The sequence below is a fragment of the Agelaius phoeniceus genome, chromosome 4 (genome assembly GCF_051311805.1).
Source record: "Agelaius phoeniceus isolate bAgePho1 chromosome 4, bAgePho1.hap1, whole genome shotgun sequence".
NCBI lineage: Eukaryota > Metazoa > Chordata > Aves > Passeriformes > Icteridae > Agelaius > Agelaius phoeniceus.
In genome coordinates this window covers 14,425,408-14,448,917 of record NC_135268.1, presented here as the reverse complement: position 1 = coordinate 14,448,917, position 23,510 = coordinate 14,425,408, and the positions used below count along the sequence as shown (strand labels likewise).

At 45.2% G+C, this 23,510-nt stretch overlaps 2 protein-coding genes across 3 annotated transcripts; both read left to right on the top strand.

The window, feature by feature from the left end:
* The first annotated feature begins 2,103 nt into the window (after nucleotides 1–2,103).
* COQ2 (coenzyme Q2, polyprenyltransferase) lies at nucleotides 2,104–9,892 on the top strand. The gene is made up of 7 exons (XM_054633178.2): nucleotides 2,104–2,379; nucleotides 2,469–2,635; nucleotides 4,817–4,938; nucleotides 5,169–5,254; nucleotides 6,129–6,262; nucleotides 6,713–6,901; nucleotides 9,365–9,892. Exons 1-7 carry the CDS (start codon nucleotides 2,142–2,144, stop codon nucleotides 9,476–9,478), a joined length of 1,050 nt encoding a protein of 349 aa, XP_054489153.2. The 5' UTR covers nucleotides 2,104–2,141; the 3' UTR covers nucleotides 9,479–9,892.
* A 9,198-nt stretch (nucleotides 9,893–19,090) lies between these two features.
* On the top strand, nucleotides 19,091–22,819 carry PLAC8 (placenta associated 8). 2 transcript variants are annotated; one of them, XM_054633260.2, is made up of 5 exons: nucleotides 19,091–19,203; nucleotides 21,279–21,407; nucleotides 21,556–21,680; nucleotides 22,297–22,400; nucleotides 22,668–22,819. In XM_054633260.2, coding segments are annotated over exons 2-5 (345 nt in total). In that variant the 5' UTR covers nucleotides 19,091–19,203; nucleotides 21,279–21,292; the 3' UTR covers nucleotides 22,669–22,819. The 2 variants fall into 2 exon arrangements, with proteins under 2 accessions (XP_054489235.1, XP_054489233.1); XM_054633258.2 differs by lacking the exon at nucleotides 22,668–22,819 and having other exon boundaries at nucleotides 22,297–22,404.
* Nucleotides 22,820–23,510: the final 691 nt, after the last annotated feature.

The following is a 23,510-nucleotide window of genomic DNA, read 5'->3' as shown; positions in this document are numbered from 1 at the left end:
TCCCTACTTTTCTTTTGGTCATAACTACCTGTGCTGCTTTTTATTATCAATAAGAGTACCCAAGTACACAAAAATGAAAGAAATCCTACACAGGTTGGTGTGTTTCAGTCGTGTTTGCCAACCAGTTCAGAAGCCGTCCACCCACTGTGACTCAGATGTGATACATGCGCTGCTGACTGGCACACAGGAACTGTCAGGAGGGGCCCCGGGATGTTTGTGCATGCAAATGACAGCTGCTGCCAACCATGTCTCCTCTCTGAGCCCTGTTCTTGATGGTGGGGAGGGGAGGTTTGATTTACAGCTCAGTAACTACCTTTCTCTTTACAAAGTACTGCACATCAAGCTAATAGCTACTGTTAGCTCTACACAAACAGAGCAAGAGGGATAAAAGTGAAGGGACTGGGAAAGATGCTGGATCCCAGCACTCCAAGGAAGCTATGGTCTGAAACAGACATGAACATCACCCTCACAGGACCAATGCCTGCCCCACCCTTATCTCTGGGGCTTTTATTCCTCTGTGAATGTCGTAAACCTCGGGGGACTGAATCGCATTCATATTTCACTTCCTCCTGCTAGTCAGCATCTTGGGAAATTAAAGTTCAAAATGGTTTCCATTGTTTTCTACCAGTGTGTGAGTCATTCAAGCTGAAGGAACTGTATAATGCAAAAGATTTTATACTCTAGAGGGACAATGAACTCTCCAAGGAATCTTTTAGCAGCAGATCTGAGGACACAGACACTGAAACCATGCCATGAAAAGCAAAGGTTTTATGGTTCTGTCCTCTGCTCTCTGGTTTGTGCAATAACTCATTGGTTGGTGCTATGACCCTGAAGGTGAGGTAACTGAGGTTCTTGTTAATGGGTCCCTTGGGGTAGAGAAGAGTGAAATGACACATGAATGACCAGTGTTTATGTATAGCAGAATTTAATTTAGAATGATGGAAAGGAGGTATGCAGCCATTTTGGGTATTATCAATAGAAATATAACTATAGAAAATATAAAGATAGAATTTAAGAAAATATATAAGGAAAAGAAAGAGAAAGGACAAGACAGTGGGAAGATATGAAGGGAATGAGAAGAATGTGTCTTTACAAACAAACTGTGAGCATGCCTGTAGGAAAAGCTAGATGCTGATAGGTGAAAGAAGCAACGGGAGTAACCATAAATTTCAGACAGAGACTTCCTCATCTAAGGCCGTATTAAAATCCTGGACTTAGAGATACAAAGAAAAGGCGGCGGGGGGAGGGGGGGGGGGTGTGGGGTGTGTGTGCATACTAGAAGGAGATTCGTATTAGGTGATTTGGGCAGCCTGTACCTCCCAAGTACCTCAGTCAATGGGGAAAGGAAGAGGGTCATGTGGCTGGATTAAAAGAAAGCTACGTCCTCCAAAAACTTGAGAGACGCCACGAGAATGCCCATCCCCCCCCTTTTTTTTTGGAATAAAGACAGAGGACTTCTCTGTCTCCTTTTTGGACATAAACCTCTGGTGCTGTGAATTTTTCTGCACAGATAACACCACCTGTGGACCCAGCAACAAGACTTAATTGATGCATTGAATTTTCATGTGAGATGATCGCAGTCTTGATCCATCAGGGGTGGCGGAAGCCCCTGAAACATGAAGTTCAATGGGTTAATACACAGTCTGGTTCAGGTGGGAATGCCCAGGTACCTCCCCTGTGCTAAGCGAAGGTGTGTTTGTTACGGCCACCCGGGCTGCTCCTATGCTAGTCTGAGATTTCCCAACACACATCCCAAGCCCTCTCCTCCTCCCCTCCGGCTCGGAGAGTGCAAACCCGGCCTCAGCCAAGAGCGCGCTGCTTTTGGAACTCGCTGGTTGTTGGAATCATTAACCCCCAGCATTTCAGTCCCTCACACAGATGGTGGGAGAACTGGCGAGGAGAAGAGATACAAAGGCCGCATGGGAAATCTGATTTTTTTTCTTTTTTAATTACCTACAGTGAGGAAAGCTCTTGGAGATGACACGAATGTTAAGAGCGATCACGTTAAGTTTCGAGGTCGAGAATTTCACTGAGAGCACACCAATCCCGCCCCGCCTCAGCCCCGGCGCGGGGTGCCCGGGGCCGCCGCGCATGCGCAGTGCCGCGAGACTCCGTCCCGCCGGCAGCGGGGCGGCGCTAAGATGGCGGCGGCGCTGCTGGCGCGGTTGTGCCGGGGTGTCCCCGGGCTCTGGGACACGCTCGGGCTCCGCGCCGCCCGCCCGCCCCTCGCCGCCGCCGCCGCCGCCGCCCCGCCGCTGCTGTTCCGCCGCCCCGCCGCACCCCCGGGGCCGCGCAGCTTCTCGGCGGCCGAGCTGGTGCGCGCCGCGCCGGCCCCGCTGCAGCCGTACTTGCGGCTCATGCGCCTGCACCAGCCCGCCGGTGAGCGCGGCGGGGAGGGTCGGGGCCGCGGGCCCCCCGTGGCCTCCCGTTCCCCGCTGAGCCCGCCCGCGGGTTTTGTCTCCCCGCAGGGACGTGGCTGCTGTACCTGCCGTGTACCTGGAGCATCGGGCTGGCGGCCGCGCCCGGCTGCCTCCCGGACTGGCGCATGCTGTCCCTGTTCGGCGTGGGAGCCGTGCTCATGCGAGGGGCCGGCTGCACCATCAATGACATGTGGGACCGCGACTATGACAGACAGGTAGCGAACCATGGGGCGAGGCCGCTTACACCAGCGTGCAGGGACAGGACAAGGGGGTATGGCTTCACATTGAAAGAACAGGTTTAGATTAGATATTAGGAAGAAGTTCTTCACTCTGAGGGTGGTGAGGCATTGGAATAGGTTGCCCAGAGAAGTTTTAGGCTGGCCCATCGCTGGAAGTGTTCAAGGCCAAGTTAGTTGGGGCTGCAAGTAACCTGGTCTAGTAAAAAGTGTCCATGTCCACAACACGAGGGTTGGAATGAGGTGATCTTTAAGGTCCCCTTCCAGCCCAAGCCCTTCTGTGATTCAGAGAACCAAGCATGTGCCCATTCATCTCCATCATCGCAGAATCAACAGAATTTTTAGGGTTAGAAATAGGATCTCAGGAGATGATCTAGCTCAACCCCCTTGCCAAGGCCAACTCACCTAGAGCAAGTTACACAGGAACGCATCCAAATGGATTTTGAATGTCTCCAGGGAGAGAAACTCCACTTAACACATGCTGTTTTTTCTCAGCCATGCACCAAGGATTCTAAAGGCACTGAAGTACATGAACATCACTAGTGATTCCTTGATGAGTGCAGGCTCTAGCTTCAGGAATTCCTCCAGTTTCTGTCTGAGATGCACGCAATTAATTTGTTTACACTTCCTCCAAAAACAGTAGAAAGTATTTTATTTCTCTGTCCAGGACTGTAGTATGTCTTCTAGAATACTCACCTCTGTGTAAGATAAAATACATGCTGTTGTTTGCTTTAGGCAGTACTTGAACAAGTTTATTTTTCAACCTTGTTTTGCACCATAGAACAAACCAAGTAACATATTTTTGCTACACTTGCTAGTGACAATCTATCCAAGAATGACTTTTTTTCTCCCTAATTTTAGGAGAGCATTTCCTTTCATTGTTGTATTTTTAATTTTGGCTGTTGAGAGTATCATGCCCAGCCCTGAGCTAATCTCTTTCTGTTATGTTGTATGTTTTCATTTATCATCTCCCATTTGTTCAGAAGAGGGAAATAAGTAAAAGGCAGTGCCCAGTGTGAGATTCTGAAACGTGCACAGGTTCAGGCTTGGAGGGAAGCATCCTGGTGATGCTGTTTGCTCTTCCTGGTTTTTTTCAGATTTGATGTGGGGATGTGATAAGTAAGAGGGAATTTCAATATAATGGTTTAATTTGTGCATTATGTGATGTGGTCAGATAGACAGTTTTAAAAATTGCCTTCACAGCTTTTTCTGGGGTACCTTAAAAGGCTTCCTTCAGCACAGGTGCCATAGAGGCCAGGGCAACAGCAGGAGTTGGTTGGTGTAGGTGATGGTGGTTTGGGGTTTAGATTTTGTGTTACTGATTATTTGGGACATACTTTCTTTAAGTGAAGCATCCCATGTTTGGTTGCACTGTGCAGTGGAATTGGTCACAGGTATGTTAAGTGCATGTTTACTGCTCCAAAAACAGTATTTGATGTCAGCATAGCCTGATGGCAGAGGGGAGAACAAGCTAAAAGAGTTTATTTAAATTCACATTATTCAAACATAGGCAAGATACTTTTTATGTACAGAATATTCTGTAAAAGTTGGCTTTTGAACCTCATTGAATAGACTTGACACCATTTTCATCAACATGCACAATTTCATGGAATTGTTAGGTTGAAAGGCACCTCTGGAGATCATCCAGTCCAACCTGCCAAGGCAGGGTCACCTGGAGCAGGTGACACAGGAACATGTTCAGGTGGGGTTTGGAATGTCTCCAGAGAGGGACACTACTCAATTTCCCTGGGCAGCCTATTGCAGTGCTCTGCCACCCCCAGTGTAGAGAAGTTCTTCCTCATGTTGAGGTGAAATTCAGTCATTTGGAGTTTTTTTGGCGTTGGTAATCTTTGGCAAGTGTTCACCATTTATTTTAACTTTTTTCTGTTACATGTTTCTTTCTTCAGTTTACCTTGTATGATTTCTTGCTCCAGACAGAGTTTCTAAACTCCACTGTATCCCAGTTGGGATTAAATGTCTTTTCACAGCTATTAACTCCACATCAATGGGACTGGATTCTGAAAATGCCATTAGAGAGAAACAAAAGCAAACAACAGAATTAGGACCTTTTCGTTTCTCCTCAGAAAATAGGAAAAAAACATTGTAAATTGCCCATCAGTTACAGATGTACCTAGTGGTAATATTTTTTCCATTTTTTAGGTTGCAAGGACAGCAAGCAGACCCCTGGCAGCTGGAGATATCTCGACTTTCCAGTCCTTGGTTTTTCTCGGGGGACAACTCAGCCTGGCACTCTGTGTGCTTCTGTGTCTGAATTACTACAGGTGATGTATGAGTTGTCTTTTGGTTTTTAAGGTCTGGTTCTTGGTCCTGAGTTAAGCACAGAGATTTTGAGTAGAAAAGGTGTTGGGGTCAGAGGGAGGATGTTAATAGTCATGGAATTGTAATTGAAAGGAAAGAATTAGATCAGTACCGTGTACAGCTCCTGCAATGCTGCACTATGTCTACTGATCTTTAGCCTGGCAAACAATAATTCTCTTGGTACTTTTTACAGTATCATTCTGGGAGCATCCTCTTTATTCCTTGTGATCACCTACCCTCTGATGAAGAGAATAACATACTGGCCACAGCTAGTTTTAGGTGAGATGGAAAGATTTTCTCTCTTTTTTTAATTTCAGGTGTAGTTTTTGGGGTGTTTTACAAGTTAGTACTTGAGCTTTAGCAATCTGACTTTTTATAACTTTATATCAAAGTAGAAATACTTTACAGACAAAGCTCTGTTGGGGCACAAGCTTCTTAATTTATGACAGGCACTGGAGTTGATGTGTGGCTTTGGGGTTGGATTTTTTTTGTTATTAGAAATCAGTTCCTTGTTTTGATGCAGTGATAGGAGGTAGAAGAGTAGGGTGGAAATAAACATTTGTTGTTTGAGAATGAGCTGTAGTTTCGCAGTTATTTCAAAACCCTTCTCAAATACAGATTTGTCTGTACAGCATTTCAGTCTTCAGCTTCTAAAATAACTCCTGAACAGATACTGATGGTGCTTGTATTTTGGGTTGAGCTACTAAAACATACCTGTGTATATTGGCTCTCACATTCCAGCTGTCTTCAGCTTCGATTTTAACCAAAAATTGTCATTTTCAGGCTAGAAGTACCATAGTTGGCTGCTGTGTACTGTTTTGCAGCCAGTTATCCTGACATGTTTTGTTACACTGACACCTGAGCATTTTACCTTCAGACCTGTTGTTAGAGTATTCTGGAATAGTTCTGTGCAAATGTTTCCCTACACTAATGAAGTCAAACTCAAATTAGGGAAAAATGTGTGGTATATGTATTTTTTCTTGCATGTCCACAGTCTTAAGTGTCAAATTATTTATATTTATTACCTGCCTGAAAGTAAGTGGTAGAAAAATAGAGATGTTGGTATTATACAAAAGGTTGCTGATAAATTGTATTTAATTGCTGCTGGCATTCTTGTAACTTCTATTTTTTTTAATTCTCCTAATGTTTTTAGGATTTACATTTAATTGGGGAGCCCTTCTTGGCTGGTCTGCCATCAAAGGGTCATGTGAGTGGTCTGTGTGTTTGCCCTTGTACTTTGCTGGAGTCATGTGGACACTGGTGTATGACACCATTTATGCACATCAGGTAGGGTGACTGTGAAACCTTCCAGATACCTGTGTTTAAAAGTTTGTGTGTTTCGTTTACAAATTTGTTGTCAAACAGCAGAACCAACCTCTTGCAGTTCTTCACCTGCAACTGAGCTGAAGCAGCCCCAAAGAAGTCCCAGCCCTTCAAAATTTTATTGCTGTTTGCCAAGGTTTTACAAGTCAGATGGAAATATGGAAGTACAATACCCTTTGTGCTCTTATGCTTTTGCATTGTGGAAATATCTTTGACATTGGTATTAACTCCTGGCTGCTAAACAGCTCTAAGACCAGCCTTCTAGTTTAAATTTTAGTGTGGGGACCTACAACCGCCCTTAAATTGGGCTCCTAGTAAGAAGCATAGAAAATTTAAGCAAGTTCTTCTTTTTTATTTTTCTTATGAAGTGGCATTGGATTATGGATTTTGTGGTAATTCATCTTTTCATTCCAGGATAAGAGGGACGACATCATGATTGGTGTGAAGTCAACTGCATTGCATTTCAAGAAGGACACAAAGCAGTGGCTCAGTGGCTTTAGCCTGGCAATGCTCCTGAGTTTGTGTGTGACAGGGATGAATTGCAACCAAACCCTCCCGTATTACTCGGCTGTGGCTGCCGTAGGGGCTCACCTGGCACACCAGGTTTGATGGATTTATTCATACTTTTTCCATGAGGAAGTTCTTACTAAGAAGTCAGAGGGCTTTTCAACTCCCATCAATTAATGAGCTACCCATGAAAAGCAGTTCCTTTAAAGAGAACTAAAGTCTTCTGACAATAAGCTTGGTCTTCTGAAGTACCTTTTGCAGACCTTTTGATTGAGGACACCTTCAGTCCTGACCACAAACAGTGGAGCACTGAGTTTCAGTTTGTTTGTAACCAAGAGAAGTGCCAGACATTAAGCTGTGATCTCAAGGAAAGGGTTTTCTTCTCACTGCCAGCAGCAGCTGCTGCTAGATCCACCTCAGTGTGCTGCAAAATACTGTGGTGTTGACTGTTCTGATTCAGTTCTTGCAGTGTCTGGCACACATAATAGCAGATGTTAACATTATAATTTTAATGCTAATTGACAGTTCTAAAGAGTTCTCTTAAAAGCAGAGAACAATCCAATTCAGTCTTGTAGTTGCATTCAAAAAAATTTAGAAATTTTTATGAATAACAGAAAGAAAGAGATTAGCTTTGTCAGTAAAGGATGCAGATAAGATCTTGTTGTCTTGTTATTTCTGAATCCTAACAACTGTGTTACACAGTGTTGTAGTAAGTGACAAGTCAGTCTATTCAAAAATTGATTGCTGGTCTTGATAGGTAAGTGATGGCAGAGTATTGTGTATTGCAAGTAGTAAAACCATTGCTAGTCTGAGAAGCGAAATTTGGAATGGTAATGTGGAACTTTTTATAAAGCACATTGATCGTAATGTTGCATTTTAATGGGTGGAGCTCATGCAGGTAATGGATATTAAACATATCACTGGGTAAGAGAATCCTTGTGGTGATGTAGTCTGGCACTCAGCCACTGTTTTCAGTGACTGTGCTTGGAAATGTATGAGGAAAAGAATACTATGTCCACTGCATGATCATTTACAGTTTGAATTGTCAGAGAGCCTTTGTGCTGTAGTTTTGTCATAAATGAGAACCATTTTTAAGGATCTTTATAAGTGAGGATGCAGACTAATGAGTGTAAATATTGGGAAATTCACATCTGTGTGGACTGCCAAAGTCAAAAGAGCAGAACTGTTCTGTGTACCACAGAGTAGCTTCTTTTTGAGGAATTATTTTACTATAGTCCTGGTTAAACATTTTTATGCTTATCTTCTTGTTCAAGACTTCTGATTGTGTCCTTAACTGAGTTTAGAAAGCTGAGTAAGATGCTCGAGGATCAGGATTTCCAAGATTTCCTTGATTCACTGAATTTTTTCTGCCTGAGGCAGAACAATTTGGGTCATGATGATGTCAAATTCTATCCCTCTCAAGAAGTGTGCCAATAGAAAAATAACATCTTCTACTTTCCATGTGTTTCTGAAAGAATAGCTTAGCTGCTGTTTAGTTTAATTTGCCAGTTCAGTGTTTCAAGTTCCCAGTGTCTGAGGAGCTGACAGGTTCTTAAGGGTGTGGATCACATCATACTTGAGAAGCTTGTGAAGAGTTTTTTTGATTATTTGACCAGGACCCAGCCCTAGTTTCTGTCTACAACCACAAATGAAGCAGATTTCCTGGCGAAGGTTTCACTTCTTTCAGTCACATACTTCTTTCTATTTTGACTTTTTCAAAGGCTGAAGTGCAATGTTTGAGGTTTTTGGGGCTCCTTCTCTGTTAATCCTTTCACTCATTTTGCTCAACATTTCCTCTTGTTATCGTGCTCAACGCTTTTGCACCAAATTTTGATTTTGGGAATATTTTTTCAGTAAATTTGCTCTTGCTGTACCTTGTGAGTTGGGATTTTTTTTTTTCCCACTTTTTGTTGTGACTCAGAGCAGAGAGCTACCATGTGGGTAAGCCAGGCCTTCTGGCTGCTATTGCAGGTGTCCTGGTCTTTGTTTGAAGGGAATTGCATGGACTTGGCTAAGAGCAACTGGACAGAAGCCAGCCCTGTGTGGCAAGGCAGGGTCTGGCACTTGCTCTGGTTCGCAGCTGGCTCTCCAGTGCCTTGTCTCTACTGAAACATAGAACAACACCTTGTAGCAGAGATGGAAAAGTGCATTCATTTTTATTTAAAGTTACATTGAAGAATTAGGTGGCAACCTACTGAGGAAAATCTCAAAATTTATTTACATGCCCAGATATTTTTGCACTTTTAAGTATCAATCCAGACACACCAGTAACTGGGCTGTTTATATAGTCTTCCATTGAGATGGTCTGGGAATCATGTTCATATGAGATCCTTGACTTTTCTGCTGTATATTGAAAAGAATCTGTCAAACACAGATGCCAGTTATGCAAAAAAAAATTTAAACACAGAGTATTCCTGTTTCTTGTGGAGTTAAGGGTAGACTTTAGAGCTTAAGAATAATTTTTTGAAGTTGCAGATAATTTTGTGATGTGTAAGATATTTATGAATCTGTATAATAATAATAATAATAATCCTCTAATGTTATACTGTACTTTTGCAGATTTACACTTTGGACATAGACAAGCCCGAAGACTGTTGGAAAAAATTTGCTTCAAATCGTACTGTAGGAATTCTGCTCTTCATAGGGATTGTGCTTGGAAATCTGTGGAAATGAAAAGGCTTAAATGTAGAAGAGCCTTCAGAGAACAGATAGTTGAAATCACTATACTGATATTTTAGTCTAACTGAAGTGTAGATATTGTAAGAAGGAAAACACTTGTAATATAAATATAGCTGCTTTATATTGTTTATTTATAAAAGCTGGTGGAAACGTTGTTTCTGAAATCATGCAATTTTGATAATTCTACAGTGGAAGTTTTGGTTATCTGGGAATAACTTCAGTCTACGTAGAAGCTCCAAAAAGTGAGCTCCAAAAAGCTCTGCTGGTCCTGCATAGTAGCAGCAAACTTCTGTCAAGCTCTGGAGACTGTGAACCCAAGATTTTATATGAAACAGGTTCTCTTAGTGACAGCACGGGTAAAAATGCAAAATGATTTCTGGATGTAAATAAATCTGGCTGTACATGTTTGATGGTCTGATTTATTACAAAGGTAATTTTCAGTTTGAGTTGGAGCTTGCTTCATGGAGGAGTTGCAATAACCGTTTTTCTTCTGGGATGTCTAGAAACAGTCAGGACTCTAAATGGTCCACAATAAGGAGTCAGTAAAGAAGTATTTAAGATTTTCTGCTCTTGCTGTGATTGCTGCAGCAGGTGCTTTCCATGTGAAAAGGACAGGCTTCTGCAAAGTTGCCTGCGCAGAGTGAGCGAAGCTTGTTTGTCAAGAGTGATTTGAACACAGACTAGTGATTTGAACAAAAACAGAGAAGCCCAGAGCTGTTGCCAAACGTGTGTGAGCAGTGGTTGACCGTGGGCTACAAATTCATCATGTAAACTGTTGACATATTTTTTTAATTCTGCTTCTTTTGACTTATGACTACCGGTGTTTTTTGTAGTCTTACAGGAAAAACCTGTTTCTAGGGGAACGCCTAGAAACAGTAAAAATAGCAAGTGCAGGCTAACTAAATGGTGCTTACACAGAAGTTGTTCTTAAATAGGGTTTGTATTTGTGGGGTGGAGAAAGTACTAAGTTGAAGAAAAGAGTTTAATAATGAAAAGCCATAAGCTTCTGATCAGTTTTGTGAGATAGCTGCATTTTGTAGAGGGAGAATTTTGATGCATCCAGCTTGAAGTTGAACTTTGCTTATTAGCCATTTACTAGTAATTAAAAAGTCTTGTAACTAGTATGGATTGGTTTCAGTAGTGTTACTTTAGTGAGGTGGTGGCAAAAGTTATTAATCTGTTTTTAACATACTGAAGCATCTTTAAGTAGCTCATATTTGGGAAGAGCTCACATTTTGTCATGCATTTGTACCTTCTGGTGTCCTTTGTCTGATGGCTGCTTGTCACAAGTGTTTGCCTTAAAATGAGAAGAGGAAAAAGGTGTCGCTAAATACAGTGTAAATTAAAGTTTCAAAATAGTCCTCATGTCTGGAACTTGAAAATCACTTTATATTTTCTGTGTGAATTTTCCAAATTCATCTTAATTTCATTTCACACAGATAAGACATAGCTGTATTTTAGGTTCATTGCCTGAAAACCAGAAAGATTTAGGTTCCAGGCTGTAATCTGAGGATATTAAATTAGTGAAAAATTTTTGATTAACACAAGGAAATAAATAATTCTTCAAGTGCAAAAGAGGTAAAGGCTACCGAGCATGTTAGTTGCATGAGCATTTTATGGTTAATACACAGAAATTAATAATTTTTAAGCGCGAAAGAGATAAAGGCTGAGTTGCTTCCTGGCTAAAACCTTCCTGTTTGGATCTGTTGGCAGATATATGTACATCTCCTCCCTTCATTCCCAAGGTGTTCTATTCCAAATCTTCACTAAGATGCTCTCTGCTGTAATTGAATGCAGTTTCTTAAAAAGTTTTCAAATACTCGTGTCTCTAAGCATCAGCTTTTATTAGCATGTTTTTGCAGAACTAAACAACATCCTCTGGAAGTTTCTTCTCCACTATCATTGCCTTTCTCCCACACATCCTTTTCCAATATTCCTCCACAGGATGTTGAGATAACAAATGCTTTTTTCCAGCAACAGAAAGGTCAAATGTCCCTAACAGTGGCAAACTGAAACACTGCTCAGTGAAACAGAAAGCTGAGTACCAACATCAGCCTTTGCCTGTGTGTTGCACTTTGTAGAAGGGTATATCAAAGCAGCACCAGCTCTTTGTCCAGGATTAGCCCTATAGTGGTAAGGGATCTCCTGCAAGGATAAAGGGAGAGGTAGCCAAGGCATTGGAAACCTGCAGGGTGGGGCTGGATCTTTGCTTTAGAAGCCTGTTTTGTACAGTGGCACCTGGGAGCTCTCACACTCCCCTTTCCCAGGGAGAAGACTTGTCAGAGGAGGGTCAGCCAAGGCAAACTCTGCCTGAGTTCTGCTATTAGTATTTCTTGGTAAAATAATGCTGTTAATGGGGCAAGTCAGGGTTTTCCCTCCCTCTATTCCCAGATATGTGCTGCAGGAGCTGTGCTGTGTGAACAGCCAGAGTACCTGTGCCATCTGGTCTGCCTGCTAGGGAGCCTGGCAACACCATGGCAGTAGGTCAGGCATCTCACCAGCCACGGGTGACATGATCTGGAAAAAAAAGGCACTCCTTTTTGTCTCGGTCCCTCTGCGAGCCTCTCAGGAGCCCTGGGCCAGTCCCGAGTCGGCAGACACTGGGGGGAGCAGCCCCAACATGGCCGACAGCGGGGAGACACTGTCTGTGTGTGCCCCGAGGGTGCTGAGGGCACCTGGGCTGGCAGGGAGACACTGTCTGTGTGTGCCCCGAGGGTGCTGAGGGCACCTGGGCTGACAGCAGGGAGACACTCTCTGTGTGTGCCCCGAGGGTGCTGAGGGCACCTGGGCTGGCAGGGAGACACTCTCTGTGTGTGCCCCGAGGGTACTGAGGGCACCTGGGCTGGCAGCAGGGAGACACTCTCTGTGTGTGCCCCGAGGGTGCTGAGGGCACCTGGGCTGGCAGGGAGACACTGTCTGTGTGTGCCCCGAGGGTGCTGAGGGCACCTGGGCTGGCAGGGAGACACTGTCTGTGTGTGCCCCGAGGGTACTGAGGGCACCTGGGCTGGGGGGAGACACTCTCTGTGTGTGCCCCGAGGGTACTGAGGGCACCTGGGCTGGGGGGAGACACTCTCTGTGCCCCAAGGGTGCTGAGGGCACCTGGGCTGGCAGGGAGACACTCTCTGTGTGTGCCCCGAGGGTACTGAGGGCACCTGGGCTGACAGCAGGGAGACACTGTCTGTGTGTGCCCCGAGGGTGCTGCTGCCACCTGTGCAGCACAAGAGACACCAGAGACATCGGTAGAAGAGAAAGGGCCGACTCTTAGCAGGGGTTAATCCAAGGTTTTATTAGGATCCCAAAGGAGCTCCTGCACCTCCGGGGGTCTCCTGCCGAGAGCCCCGGGAGATGTGCCAAGGTCACATTTAAAGGGAGGTGGAAACCCAAAGTAGATAACATTTTACCAACCAATAAGTGACTCTAAGGCATGGGTACTGGGGGATAGACATATAGGACAGCGTATGGGGCAAGGCTTGGGGGGCTGACCCCTGGCCTCTGGCTAATCACTCGACGACCTGGACCAAAACTTCTGGATGGATGGATGGGATCTGAGTGACTGACAGAGAGCCAGGGTGGGGGTTTGGGGATGATCTCATCCCAGGAGAGGGATAACACAGGTAAAGGGATGGGGGTACAGTTTGGGATAAACCATTTGGGAAAAATATGGGAATACAAAACAAAACTACCTCAAAGTATTACAAAGTATAAAAATGCACTACAACACTTTTTCTATTTCCACTTTGGCAAAAGCTAGCAGAGGGTTATTAATTCATTTCTAAACACTTCACAGTGCAAATACCAGGAGAGAGGCTCTGAGCTTCAAAAGAAAGCTGCCAAGAAAAAATGTGCATCTTAGCTGGCCATGGATAATGAGAACTTTAGGTACTAGCTGAAGCTCCTGGTATACTGAAGAGGTGATTTTGCTTTTCCTGCAATGCCTTCCTGCATTTTGTGACGGAGGCAAAAGGCCAGAGCAAATTTCATTGCAGTGTGCTAGATGCAGTACAAGAATTACAAAAGAAATAGAAAAAAACTTCATTGGTTTTACAGCATTTTTCTTTGCCTGGATGGTGGTGTTTAAAAAAACCATAAAAAAATACCACTTCCAGGCAGCTGTACAGAAGTGATTTTGTCTGAATAAAGCAGAAAGAGGCCTAATACACTTCAAAGAAACAGAAAAAAAAAAACCAACAACAAAAGAACAGTGTTCATGCCAAGTTCAATGCTTCTTACAATACAGCTGTATTTTTGGGGTGGAAATTCCCATCCTAATGCAAAACAAAATCCAAAGCCACCCCTGACTTCTTATGCCTGCAAAACACAGTTCCTCCAAATTGCAGAGCTTGTCTGTGACAGGTACAGTAACAAGGAAATACACCTCATACAAAATAAAATAAATAAATAAAATATACCTAATATAAAATAAGTTGTATCAATGACATAAAGAACAGACCCAAGCCTGTAACAGTTTGTAAGGGCAGTGGGGGAAAGTGGTGGCCTGCCCATTCCACAGGACCTTATTTTTTTCCTGCACTGATGTCAAAGCATTCACAGAGTTCAGCTCTGAATGTAAAGTATCTCACTTTCTGCAATTCCCTGAAAGGACCTTGTGGCCAGGTGGGAGTTGGTCTCGTCTCCCAGGTAACAAGTCACAGGAGGAGAGGAAACAGCCTCAAGTTACACCAGGGGAGGTTTAGACTGGATATAAATTCCTTCACTGAAATGGCAGTCACACATGGGAACAGGCAAGTGGTGGAATCACCATCCCTGGAAGTGTTCAAAAAATGTGAGGTTGTGGGGCTTGGGGACATGGTGCTGAACATGACAGTGCTGCATTAGTGGCTGGAATCAATGATCTTAGAGTTATTTTCCAACATAAATGTTTTTCTGTGATTTGATATTGAAGTGGAATCATTTTATCTTCAAGTTATTACTGTTCAGTGCTCAACCTCACAAGCAGCAGTACATCCAAAACACCAGGGGACTGCTTTGGAGAGAAACTTCAACACTGGTGAAACCACTGTTCACTGTTCAAGGTTCACTTCAACACTGTGAAACCACACCACTTAGGTGGCTGCTTAGTAGAAAATCCTGTGTGCATCTTTGTTGCCTCTCATGCTGCAGCACAGCCAAATATTTGTCAAACAGATTTTCAGCTTCATCAGAGCTTATTTTCCCCAAATTCTGTCATGATATTAATCACTTTTTCAGGGAATATGTATAAATGGAAATAAAAGTACTTGAGAGGAAAATGGAGGAAAGCACAGACATATGTACGCCATAACATGCAGTATTGTTGTGCTTTTAAGCATTTGCTGGAAGGCACCTTGAATTTATTTGCTTAGAGTTGGCATGATCCCTTTTTCCCCTGCACTTCTGCATGCATGACACCGCCCAGTGGGTGCAGCAAGGCAGTAAAAGAAGGATTTGGCAGATCATAGTTAAGTGTCACTTTGACTGTATCTGTTAGATTAGGGGTGGGAGTTTCCTGCCTCCCTCCTTGTTGGGAGGAAAACGCAGGGCAGAAAGCCAAGGCCATGTATGCACAAGTTGTCCCTGGAGCGGTGGGGTTGAGGTTGCTCTTGGCAAGGTAAAGGGCAGGCTGAAGGTCTGGTGTGCAGTGCATGCCTCCTCTCCCAGGTGACAGGTGATAAACTTTTGGTTGCTCAACCCCAAGCAGGACTCTGGCATCTACACAGTCCCTTCCCTTATTGTGTCTTTTTCTGATGAATATGATCTCCACATCAGGGCCGCTGCTAGCAGTACCTGGGGACGACTGCTGGTGGGTTTTTTCTCATGTGCTGGGTAGGATGGGGGAAGTGTTCCCTCACTCCTTCCCGTGTCTCAGCTCAGCTGTGAGATGCTGTGCTGCCAGGGGACATCCTGGGACATGCACACAGGGAAACCATCCACATGTGGCAGGTGCAGAGGCAGTGAGTGTTGTTATCTGCTCTCTTTGGGATTTGCTTGAGAAATCACTGGCAGGAGGAGAAGCAAGAGGCAAAAAATTGCCTTCAAGAATTCGAGCTGCTGAGTGCTGATTTATTTATGACATGTTAAGTCAGAAAAATGGAGGTTAAACTGCTGGGGAGCTTCCATCAGAGGTTATAACCTACCCTTCCATCAGGGTGAGCAATGTTGGGTCATGAGACTGTCATAGAGAAGCAAAGCTCTCCTTTGAAGAGGACTTGCGGTCATGTACATGCAGCAGGTGTGGAGCCATACAGCTTCCCCATCTTGCACATCATCTCTCTGGTTCAACTCTCTCAATACCTTCTCCCATCTGTCTTAAGAAACATCATTATTATTAAGTAGTAAAGGCCTTTTTTAATCTACAGTACAATTTATTCTGCTAAATAACATCAATACATTAAAAAAATACACCCATCAAATACCGTTGCAAAGTGTGTTGGATGTCCTTTTGCTAATACCTTGGTTAATGCTGGATTAACTTCATGATGCATCCTGTGTGGCTGTTCACTTCACTCCTGCTCAGGTGTTAAAGCAAGGACACCACGTGTGGCAGACACAAGGGACAGCAGAAGGGAAGGTCCATCGTCCTCTGCTCTGGAGGAAGCTGTCAGCTTGGGATAAAACTGCCATAGAAAAGGCAAAGAGCACATGTCCAAGCTGGAAATTAGCCATGGGTCAGCTTACTCCAGAAAGCCTCTGGAGCTGACCCAAGAGCAGCTGAACTGCTGAGGTTCTCCAGCTTCCCACCATTCTATGGGGATGGGGATGGGTACAGGAAGATCCACGCTTGCACCCTCTGGTAGTTCTGCTTGCATGCAGGTGCAACTCGGTGAGATTTAGGCAGTTAATGAAGCAGCAGAATACAAAATGTATAAGTTGGACCGATCTGTTTGTAACCAGAGGATTGATTTTTACTTTAGTTGTTTTTTACCTTGTGAGCTCCTGAGGTAAAGCTTGATTCCCACAGAGCATTATCCTGTAAGTCTGAGTGACCTGGAGAAAGAGTGGCACCACTGAAAGCATGAAAAAGTAGCAAGCCACAGGAAGCAGAAGCTCAGCCAGAAGATCTGTGATGTCTTTCTCACACAAGATGTGTGAAACCTCTTGTGATGAACCATTGCTAGTGCTAGCCTGCAATTGTAGAGGGATTTGAAACCACTTTTAGGTCTGACCAGCTATGACTAAGAGTGGCTGTGAAGCTGGTGGTATCCTTTGGCCCTGGCTGTGAGCTCTTCACTGTGTGCTGGACTTTATGTTTCGGTGCCTGTGGCACAGGGGTTCAGGCCCCTTGCCCAGATGGCACTGCACCCTCCCAGCCATAGCATCATTTCCTGTCTGATCAGCCCCCCAAGACTCTCCCCACTGTGTGCAGTGTTTCTGGCATGGGAGAGATGAGGGATGTGCAGACATGGGAGCAGCTCTCTGCTTGCACCAACTGCAATGGCTTCAGTGTTGGTGAGATGTGCAACTGACCCTCAGCTATATTTCTAAGGGCTGTGAAATTTTTCCCTTGCACTTACTCAGCTCCATTCTCCTGCAGCTTTTACCATTGCAGGAACTTCCCTTCTGCCTGAGCCATTTCATGCTGTGGGAAGAGAGCAAGGTTTGTGGGTAACATGTTCTTCCATTGAAGCTGTGGAGACATCTAGAAAAAAGGTGAAGTTTCTGATTCAGAAGACCTGCTCCATGTCTGAAACAGAACTCTGTCTCTGGAAAGGACTGGTGGGACCAGAGCTTTGGAGAGAGGCCCCCAGGCACCCTCCTGTGCCAGACAGCCCCCTGACCTGCACACCGGTGGGATTCATGGACCCTCTGTGAATGAACACACCTCTTACCACTGAAGACACCTTAGTTTGTGTAAATAGTTCAAGGCAGCATGCTGGGGGAAAGTGGCTTTGCTCATTTGTGGTCATGTTTGAAGCTGCAGGTTGGACTTGTTTTAAGTGGTACAGAGAACAAGCACAAACTTTTACGTGTGAGTGGCCCAAACTGGAATAGATGAGTTTCTGCTCCATAAAATACAGAGGTAGACTGTGTACAGAGGTAGACTGTGTAATCCATACTTTGTCCTTTGCAGAGAAAGCAAAAAGGTGTTAAGGGAGATTTTTTTAAATCTGTGCTCCTGAATGTTCATCAGTATTGCATTTACTGTAGTACATGTTAAATTGGTGTGTATTGATTTCAGTGGAATTTTTCCATTGTCTTCTTAGAAATAAAAATGGAATGGCTTGGTTTGGAAGGGACTTTAAAGATCATCTAGTTTCAAATCCCATGCTGTGGGCAGGAATGCTTTCCACTAGAGCATGTTACTCAAAGCCCCATCCAACCTGGCCTTGAACACTTCCAGGGATGGGGCATCCACAGCTTTGCTGGGCAACCTATTCCAATGCCTCACCACCCTAGCAATGAAGAATTTCTTCGTAATACAGACTAAACCTATCCTCCTCCAGTTCAAAGCAATTCCCCCTTGCCCTCTCACTACATGACCTTGTGAAAAGTCCCTCTCCAGCTCTCTTGTAGCTCCCTTTAGGTACTGGGAGGTGCTCTGAGGTCTCTCTGAGCTTTTCCTTCTTACCACCTAAAAAACCTGACTGCATTTCAACTTCCTGTTTCCCTCCTCCCCAGCAGACTCCTAGGCCATGAGCCTCATCCAGCCAGCCGCTGGGATGTCAGGCATCTCCTCCTCTAGGGAGAATCTGCTGATTTACAACTTTTTGCAAACCTCAGTTTTCATAGCCTATTGCAATGTTTTTACAAAAAACACCAGCTGTGTATGAGCCAGCCAGGGAGTGGCCAGGCAGCCCCATTGTAAAGCAGGGACAGACACAGTTAAACTTTGGAGCTGCTGGAAGCCAAGGGAAGCATTTCAAGGCACATCTCCCCGTTTTCTCAGCAGCACTACTGGTAAAAGCCTTCACATAAAGCCCCCTAAGTCCCAGCCTGTTGACAAAGCTGCCATATTGAAGCTTAGCCCAAACGTCTCCTTTCCCCATTCTTCATGAGGGCAAGAGAGAAGGGAATCAGCACTTCCCATGGGATGCATTGAACTTGACTTGCTCCCGAGAAACAGCCACCCAGACCCTCTCTGGGATCTCTGCATGCTATCTGCATCCTGCTGGGAAACAAAAAGTGCTGTCCTAGTGCCACAGATTCTCCACAAAATTTGGAAGAGCATCCAAAACTGTCTTGCATGGGGCATGAGTGGTTACGTATTTGGGGCATGTTAGTGTAGAAACTGTAATATTAGTATCTTATGAAGTGAAATTTATGTGTGTATGGTAATTGCTCAGTTAATTTTACTGTAGTGGCTGGGCTACATGGCCTGTGGCAAGCACTTAGGGAATCAGCCTAATTATTATGGAAAGCCTCCCCATGCAGGATGTGTTTTCTAAGAAATGAAAACCTATATGTCTGTTCTGATAAAAATACATTATTCAGAACTGCTCTTCCCTGAGCAGCAACATCATGTGGGCAAAGGGAATAAGACCATAAACATGCAAACATTTTTTTTTTTTTAAAAGAAATAACTAATCTTGGGAAAAGGAAAAATAAATCACTGTGTTCTGCACTTGTGAAGTCTGTGGTTGTAAGGACAGGGTACAGCTCCTGACCTCCCCCTTCAAGTTACCTCCCACTCATTGTATGTTTTATACTGCTGTCTGCCAATAAGAACATCCGAGGGAGTAAGTTTAGTTTCATCTTTGCTACAGCCTCTTTGTGCAGGGAGAGGAGGCAAGGCTGCTCACCAGGTAAGTTCTCTAAAAGCATGGAAATATTAGTAACTTGTTAGCCTGGGAAGAGTGGGATAATAGTGTCAAAGCAGGGGTTATTTTTCTTTTTTCCTGCTTAGCACAAAATATAAATCAAACTATCTGGCAAATCCTACTTGGGGGGGGGGGGGGGCTTTTAAAAAGCTGTGTGCAAAAGCTGGATTATGGAGAGTTTACCTTTTCTTACTGCTGTCTGATGCTAACACAATTGCATAAATATGTTGAAGGAATTTGACTGGTACTCAGTACTCTCTGTTTAGACTGAGCTGCCCTACCAGAAGTTTGGATATTGATGGCTTTTGATACCTGCTCTCTCCGTGTGCTTGCTTGTCCCTTCAGTGGGGTGTGCTGTTGGTGGCAAGAGCAGCTATGCTTCAAATTCTTCATTATTGTTGGCAGCTAGGAGAGGAGAAAATAGGTGAATAATACTTGTGTGGATAGCACTGCTGTTGGAGGCAGAGGGAAGCTGTGGGTTGGCCGAGGTGTTGCACTTCCCTCTGGACACACACCTGATACTACCCCCAGCTGCACTCTTGCAGGGCTTGCAGACTGGTGTGTGCTGCCAGCTGAAGCCATGAGTGGGCTTTCTGGAGAAGCACGTGTTACTCCAAAGGATCGGGAAAGAAGGTGCTCCCCCTCCCCCAGCATCACTCCTTCATTTCAGTTTCTATTCTGGCTTCTGAGCTCAGAAGCAATAGGAGGAGGAGGAGGAGGAGGAGGAGGCTGAGCACCCAGTAGGGTGGGTCTGCCTTTGTGAAACTACTGTTTCTAAGACATAAAATAAATCCACTCAATTTACAGAAAAGCAGCCTCAACAAATGTGAGCAGGCAGTTTATCTTATCTCAGAGAACCTCACCCAACCCCAAACTTTCTTAGACTTGTTACCTAGAAAAACTTTGTGCTTTTTTACTTGGCTAGGGAATTAGAAGCAGAAAGAAATTGCTCTTGTTGCTATTCTTACTACTATCATTATAATCATCATCATCATTATTATTATTTTATGTTGTGGTGTGTTTTATGCTTGTTCAGTTTTCCCCCCATTGTTCTCTCAGAAGGTCCTGCCCTGTTACCAGTTTGTGTCAATCCCCAAACCCCTCCCCAGTTGTCTTGGTTATCTTTCTTGTTCCCCACCCCTGGCAGCCTGCCTGTCACTCGACACCCCTGCCTCTTTTTCTAGAGAGTTCGGGCCAGGGTGTCGGGTGATTGGGTTAGGGGCCAGGGTCCCTCCCACGACTGTGTTTGATGGGTTCTCCGATTATGCCAATCCTTAATGTATCCTTCTCTGATTTGCTATCTTTCACCCCTCCCACCCTCTGTAAAACCGAGGCTTTCCCTGCCTCGGGGGTCTCAGCTTCTTCCACCGAAAAACTCCATGTTTCCCTACCGATAAAACCACCCTCCCTGAAGAAACTGAGGGTCGCCTCTTCATTTCATCCTGCGTTTTACTTTCCACCGGCCACCGCTCCAATTTTAGACCTGAGGTTTACTGGTTTTCAAGGTTTACTTGCTTGCTTAACCACATAAAGGCAAGGAGAGTGTTTCAGACTTTGGACATTGATTTTCTCTTTTCCTGGCTCCCTCCATCAGGAAACTGGAGATACGAGTTTTCTGTACTACTCTCTTGTGTGTAGCCTGGCTTTGCTATGAGGAAATGAGCCCACAGGTGCTTCCCACATACCCTGTGCCCATGCTGTGTAAAATACACCAAGTCCAACATGCCCAAGTCACTCTTTTTAGCTTGGGTTCACTGCCCAGCCCAGTTCAGCACAAGGGGAATGAGTCATGTCTAAGCACTAGCAAAGCCTTTATGGAGTGGAGTGGGGAACATCAGTGGCCTGATGCTATTTTGAAGGCTGGATAAAATGGCAGATAATGCAAAAACCTTGAACAGATAGAAATGCAGGCAAGATATGGTTATGCTCTGTCACCTCCAGTGGCAGCTAGGGAGCTGGGCAAAAGGAGGCCTGCTGAAGGGTGGTAGCCACCAGTTTGGTCGGAGGTTCAGACCAACCACGGTTTTTTCACTGACTATCTTGTTTCATGTCTCTTTCAGAAGAGGGCCTGGGAATGGCTGTCCCAACCGTTGTGACGATCCAGCCACAATTTGGCGGGGCCATGTCTTCTGTCTCGAGATGCACGTGGCAGACAGGCCTGATGGACTGCTGCTCCGACTGTGGCGTCTGTGAGTGCCTCAGACACACTTCCTTGCCCCTGCTGCTTGGCTCGGTGGTGCCACTGTGCAGCCAGGCAGCCTGGCTCTCCCAGCTGCTCCGGTGCTGCCAGGCGGGCAGACAGAGCCTCAGCCAGTGCTGTGTTTCTTCCCCTGCCAGGCTGCTGCGGGATGTTCTGCTTCCCCTGCCTGGCTTGCCAGGTGGCTGGGGACATGAACGAGTGCTGCCTGTGTGGGACCAGCGTGGCCATGAGGACCCTGTACCGCACCAGATACAACATCCCGGTCAGTGTGAGCCTACCCCCTCACCCTGCTGCTGCCAGCCTGAAGGACAGGGTGCCCCCAAGGCCCTTCTCCCTGCGCTTGAGGGAGGGGCTCAGGACAGCAGTGATTTCCACTCCCCCTTTTTTTCCCATTCGTACCCACCTCAGCTGCTGCTTCCGTCTTTGAGCTTTGATTGAGATAACTGTGGGCTGAATAAAGAATAGGTGAAGCTGGTTACATGGATAAAGATCCATAATCAGGTGTGGGAGAAAGGTTGACAGTGCATATGTGAGGGTGTTTCTTCCTGCAGGGGAGGTGGTTGCTGCCATCCCAAGGGCAAACCATAGGGTCCCAAGTTCACTTTCCCTACATTGTCTGTTCCTGTAAGCATTTTTCTTCCCAGTCTGAACCTCAGAAGTCAAAAGATAAGCAGCTATCTGCAGCCTGCACAAAGGGCTCCTTCCTTCCTTTCCATGGTTCCTGGGGTTTGCCAGCCCAAGGCTTCAGTGTTTTTGACTCAGGATACTGCAGCCTGCTGAGAAGAAAAGAGTACTTGACCTGAATGTTATTAACATTTTCTTGGCTGGAACGTGGTCTCTGGGAAGCCTCTGTTCCCTAACCTGTTTCTCCCTAACAGGGGTCCATTTGCTCTGACTACTGTGTCACCCTGTGGTGCACTGTTTGCTCTGTTTGCCAAATGAAGAGAGACATCAACCGCAGGAGGGAGCTTGGCATATTCTGGTAAGCCAGGGATGGTGGTGCTCATCCATAAAGCTGCTGTCACATGCAGCCAGGTGGCTTCCCAGAGCCTCTCCTGCCAACATCTTGACACCGGACCAAGTTTGCTGCAGTGGGGAAATGACCATGGACAGTTGACCAGAGTGACATGTCCTGAAGCAAAATGTCACTGGGGACCTTGTGCAGGGTGGAGGGGGGAGGACTGGGGCAATACACAGAGTGTGGTGAGGCACATCTCAGTCCTGACACTCCTCTTCTATCCTGTTGCAGATGCTGTCATCCTCGCTGCATCCTTGGAGCTGCTCCAAGCAGGAGTCACCACTGCTCTGACTGTTGGGAAATGCACCATGTGGAGCTTGCCTTGACTGCATTTGATTTTCTCTACTTAATTGCAGAAATAAAGTTTTGAGTTTGTCTTCCTACCTCTGTGTATGTCACTCTTGCACCACCTGAGAGCACCAATCCTTCTCCTGCTCCATCCATCTCAGCAACCCTTGGTGTAGCTGAGATTTCCCTGTGCCTGCTGCAGAGAGAGAAATATTCACTAGTATTTTGTTATTGGATCAGCTATTAGAAAGGATATTTAATACATTGAAGGAGTCAGTGTTGCTCATCCAAGTTTTAAAATTTGGGAAAATGACTACTGCTGCAGGGCAGAGCTGGGTCTTCCTGCAGTCAAGTGACCTCTGCTGTTGGTGAGTGACACCTTTCTGAATAGAAAGGCATGGAGTACCTGGCACCAGCTCACCTTGATGCTGAAGAGCTATGGACCCTGAGCATGAATTCTTCCACACCTGCAATAAAAAACCTGTCTGGGTTGTGGGTTATCTGTGTCCTCTCTAGGTACAAATAGTGCCATCTTCCTGCATGGCATTACACAGCCCATCTGTCTGCACTGGGCTGTGAGCCCTGCATTCCCATCCTCAAGATGGAGGTTGCATCCACCCTCTCTCCATCACTCTCGAGAGAAATGCTAAAGGACTTTTGATCCCTGCAAATACCTCCCAGCTTCATTCTTTAAGGAGAATATGATTATTTTTTGTCCCACTCTACCTTCACCTTTACCACAAAACTTTTTAATGGCAAGTAGTTGCAGTGCTGAGGGGTGGGTGG